This window comes from Macrobrachium nipponense, chromosome 4 (assembly GCF_015104395.2).
Source record: "Macrobrachium nipponense isolate FS-2020 chromosome 4, ASM1510439v2, whole genome shotgun sequence".
Classification (NCBI taxonomy): Eukaryota; Metazoa; Arthropoda; class Malacostraca; order Decapoda; family Palaemonidae; genus Macrobrachium; species Macrobrachium nipponense.
This window is the reverse complement of record NC_061100.1, coordinates 25,980,466-25,985,709: the sequence shown is the minus strand read 5'-3', so window position 1 is coordinate 25,985,709 and position 5,244 is coordinate 25,980,466. Positions and strand designations below refer to the sequence as shown.

General features: G+C 35.8%; 1 protein-coding gene across 3 annotated transcripts in view; it reads left to right on the top strand.

Moving 5' to 3' along the window:
* The window catches only part of LOC135211614 (uncharacterized), a 43,914-nt gene extending 41,207 nt beyond the window's left edge, over positions 1-2,707 (top strand). For all 3 annotated transcript variants that reach the window (XM_064244904.1, XM_064244903.1, XM_064244902.1), the window contains one exon: positions 1,060-2,707. In XM_064244904.1, coding sequence (XP_064100974.1) covers positions 1,060-1,578 — 519 coding nt within the window. In that variant the 3' untranslated portion in view covers positions 1,579-2,707. The remainder of the gene's footprint in view (positions 1-1,059) is intronic.
* The last annotated feature ends 2,537 nt before the right edge of the window (positions 2,708-5,244 follow it).

Below are 5,244 nucleotides of genomic sequence, written 5' to 3'. Positions count from 1 at the left end.
GCTGTTAAGGCCAGAGTACACGAGCCACTCTGTGGCGCCACAGAGTGGCGTCGGTTTGTGGCGTCAGTTCGCGGCTTGTCATAGGTTTCCTTTGTTTATAAGCTACGTCGAGCACACGAGCGTCGGCAAACGACTGTAATCCTGGGCTAAGTCATAGTCAGTCGGATCTTGTGGTTACTTTGAAAATACCTTTCCAAACTTGTTAATACGAGAATCCAGATTTGTGTTACTATATAGGAAAATCAAAATGCTTATAACTATATACATTACTAAAACCAGGACAGATAAAAAAAAAAAAAAAAAAAGTTCTCTTATTTTTCACCTTATCATATTGAGTGTTACAAATTCACAGCTAAAATAAAATTATATTTCATTTTTCCGGTACTAAAACCTAAACCCAAAATTAATGTTTACTTTAGCATTTGTATTGATATTTCGAATTTTTCATAAATAAAAGCACTTTTATACGAGTCAATGTCCGATGGAAGGCCGTTTTGCACTTCTCTTATGAGTACTTCATGAACGTGGCCAAACCGAAATTAACCCATAACATGATATTAATCACACTAATGAAAACTCAAACAATGTGACAATGCCAACAGAAATTCTGCGACAAATTTGAATTTTCAAGATAAAAATCAAGCGAAACTGAGTGATGATAATACAGACACAGGGACTTGAAAAACCTTGATTGTACTGGGAAGTACAAGGGGCCTAATGAACAGCGCCAATTGAAAAGTGAAATTGTAGTGAGGCATCTAGTTGCTAAATCTCTCATCAGTTATTTTTCGTACCAGATATCTTCTTTTTTTTTTTTACATTACATGTCCTTGTTTATTCAGAGAGAGAGAGAGAGAGAGAGAAATGAGAAATTAAGACTGGTTGATAATCTTATAGTTCTGGAAATCTAATGTTCCATTTTGATAAAACAGTGTTCAGTAATGACAGAAAAGTAGTATACATTTTTCTTTAAGAAATATTATAGGTAGATACTTACGTGGCAATCACAAGTCTCCCGCGAAAGACTGAAATAATACCCAAAACATTTCGCTTTTTCAGTACAGCGACATGGTAGCCCTCCTCGACACTTCGTCCACGACTGCTTTCATGGACCTCGCTTGGGCCGGGATGGTCAGAGGTCGCGTCCTGATCACCCTCTACACGAACACAGCCGCAGGCCAGATCTTCTTGAAGCTCTGCACAGGCGAGCAGGGCCCCACGTACGCAAACACCTCGTTCTTGGAGGTTAAGTACAAAGGAAAACCTGGGGAATACGTCTTAGCCGGAGGGAACTTGAATACCGCGGAAGTCCACAACAAAATGTTCAACGGGAGTGAAGTTGGGGACATCATGTGTCAAACGACGAGCAAGGCAGGGCTGGTGTGGGGAAGGTCTCCTCTAGATATCTCCTGCTTTGGCCAGTTCTCCATCACCACGAGGAATCCCAGCCACGCCATGACCTACATGCAGGTGCTGGGGAAGGTCAGGCGAGGACTGGAGGTTGTCGCAGCCGCGGCGCAGATCAAAGACATCACTGAGGTGAAAGTGGTGGACTGTGGAGTCTTAGTGCCTTTGTGAACTGCAGACGAGGTCTTTTAGAGACCACAGATACGGCAGTTCCGTCTGATCTTCGACTGTCATTGAAGGTGTGGATTAAATACAGCAACTAATCAGCAGTGCAAGTGATGCATGCAAACGTGCCTTAATAACTGTGACTATTTATACATTCAAACTCCTGTGGTTAAATCTTTTGTAAATGGTTGTCAGAGAAGAAAACTGATGGTTTAGTTATGCCTAGAAGTTCAGCAAAAGGGCGTTTTATGTCCTGCAGAAGAATTTTGTAATAAGAATTCATACACGGAACGAAATACTTTTGAAAATCAGCAAGTAGCAAGAATTTAATACATGATTATTATTATTATTATTATTATTATTATTATTATTATTATTATTATTATTATTATTATTAGTATTATTATTATTATTATTAAAAATAAAACTCATAGGAAAACCATTATGAAACAATGATCGAATTACCAGTCGATTGCCTTATCAATATTGGTGTATATATATGACCTAAAGTAATCGTTTTCTATTATGAACCTTACATCTATATCATATCAGGGTTCAGGACATTCTTGCATTCCCCTACCTGTGAATGCAGTGTTCATTGTATAACATCGAAGTGCCTAGAAAAAAACACGTTTCTATTTTTACAAACAAAGAAATCTTTTACAAATACATCACTTTTTTAACGTTTCAGAAAGAGATTATCATCATGAATGGAAAATATTTTGAGAGGTTTAGTGACACTCTTGAGTTAGACTATCAGCATTACAAGTTGGGTCCCATTTATTGAGTTACAGACTTGGGAACCTTTTTGAAATAAACTATGGACCATAAAGTTTGCAAGTAATGTATGTAAAAGTACCATATGCATATAATATATTTGTAAATATGTTACTCTGTTAAAACAGGATACGTCTCAAGTATAAAAGGCCCATTAAAACACTCTGGTTTAAAACTAAGACTATATTTCGTTGGACTAACTCCCACCCCAGCACAGTAGTGAATATCAGTAGGAGTTACATTTGCAAAATATATCTCCCACTATATATTTTGCAAATGGAACTTCATCTGTCATTCACTAATTGATAAGAGTGGAAGTTAGTTGACCGAAATATAGTCCTTAGTTTTAAACTAGGGTGTTTTATATATATATATATATATATATATATATATATATATATATATATATATATATATATATATATATAAGTCCGACCTACGAAGGATCCTGATAAAGAAGCACATCTTCATAAATGGATCGGCTACGAGGTGCCTTAATCTAGGAATAAAAGGACAAAATTAAATATATCATGAACATTACCTGATAAAGTAATATTTACTTTGCTAATAATTGTGCTCAATTTATTCAGTGAAATGTCATTATATGAAAACTTCCTCTTGGTAGTATCTTTGAATCATTGACACTGTCGTGGATGTGAGCTTATGGTAACTTCATATGGAATATCTAATTGTTTATTTAATTGCACTTTCTTTTCAAGTGCCATTATACAATACTCTGTAAATACTTACCAAAAGTGTTATTATTCGTGCTTTCTCAGCAGCATAAAGTTAACCTGGATTGACATAATCTCAAAAAAATAGACTTGTCAATCTTTCATTTGTTTTTCTTTGGTGTGTTTGTGGTCGAATAAATGTTAATAATTGTGAGTATAATTCCTTCACCTTTTTCAGTTTTTTTTTTTCGATGATGTTTTAAGTATTGGTTCTCGGTCGTATCACTTCAAAGCAAAGAAAAATAAATGTTACTCATATTCGTATTAAAAGAAACAGTAATGGTTCTCATATTGTAAAATTAGAGCAACATTAATGGTTATAATATAGTAAAATTAAAGCAGCAGTAATGTTTCATTAGTTTGTAAATTAAAAAAGATAGTTTATCATGTTTACAAATTAAAGCAACAATGATGTTTCTTATACTTGCAAATTACAAGAACAGTAATGCTTCTCACATTTACAATTTAAAGCATTTCCAAACTAACGGAGCTTTTCTAGCCACAGAACCTCAAGTATAACCTCCCTTTTAAACCTCAGAAATAAAAACAATAATGCCTTCCTGAAAAAAATGCGGAAAAATCTGGTTTAGAAGGACACTTTTCTTTGCAAGAAATCGTTGAATGTGTGTCCTTGTGACAGACAGGATTGCGTGACGGACCAGACTATTGGCAGAGCTTTGTGACGGCTATAAAACAAGCCACCAAAACTCCAGTGCTTTGTCAGAGCCGACTGATAACGATAAATCATATCCGTACATTGACTGTTGAGTGTGCTTTGACTAGTGCCTGTTGTACTTGTGATGCGTGCTCTGGTATACGAAGCTATAAGATTGTGTATGTATATGTATGATATATATATATATATATATATATATATATATATATATATATATATATATATATACATAATGTATATATATATATATATATATATATATATATATATATATATATATATATATATATAATTTCCTGTTCTGTTATTTTTACGTTTATTTATCGTCATTCATTCGTTTTTTCTTTATCTTACAGTTTCTTCTAAAGTTAAAATAATATACAAGTAAAAAAATTAGCCAGACTTCCGCGCAGTCGAGTTTTCTGTACATCATATAATCAAGGCCACCGAGAATAGATCTCTATCGTTTGGTGTCCTCGGTGCTCTGCCCTGTGTCGTTGCCAGACGACACGAGGAGGGTTAACTTTAATATTAAGTAAAATAAAAACTAATGAGGCTAGAGAGCTGCAATTTGAAGGATGCTTAATGATTGAAGGATGGATGATTAACATACCAATTTGCAGCCCTCTAGTCTCAGTAGTTATTAAGATCCGGGGGCGGACAGAAAAAAAGTGTAGATTGACAGACAAAATCACCAACTCCTCTAAACGCAACAGAAATGCTTAACGATCTCTCGATGCCCCACGCAATCAGTAGCTCTGTTAGATCACCAATTACCTTAAACATCGAATTCCAGAGATCCGGCTGCATTGTCCAGGTCCTCTCCCTACCCCTCGCCTGTTATAACTGGTTCGCTTAAGGTAGATTCCTGGATGAGCCCTATGCTTACGAGTCGTTTGTTTGGCGGCCGCTGATTAGCTGGTGCCTGGAGGTAGGCAGTTACCCCCAGCCAATCAGCGGCCGCCAGACAAACGTCTCGTAGATACAGGGTTCACCCAAGAATCTACCTAAAGTGAACCAGCTACAGTGAGATCTAGGTCACGTATGGATGTCATTATTGGCCATGCTGATTCTTTCTTTCAATCTTTCTCCTTTTCTTTCAAGTTTAGATCAACTGAAGCACTTATGGACACATTCAATAGCCTATAAACCCAAGTCTAGATACGGTAATAAATATCTATTAGTTGTTGTTGTTGAGTTGACTAGGTTTGTTTAGATTTTTTCATAAAAAAATAAAAAAAGCAGAAGTTGCCATCTACTTCTTTCAGGGATATATATGTCGTTATGAGGTTCCAGAAGTACTTAAAACTGATAATGGTAGGGAATTTATGAATAAGCCCTTACAATGCCTTGTAGAAGTTATGGAAATTAAAAAAGAAGTGACCATTATCCCGTGTAGACCAGAAGCCAACAGGAAAATTTAAGAGGCGCTAAGGACCATTGTAGGGGCTAATGTTGTAAAGTGAGATCCGTATATAACACAAA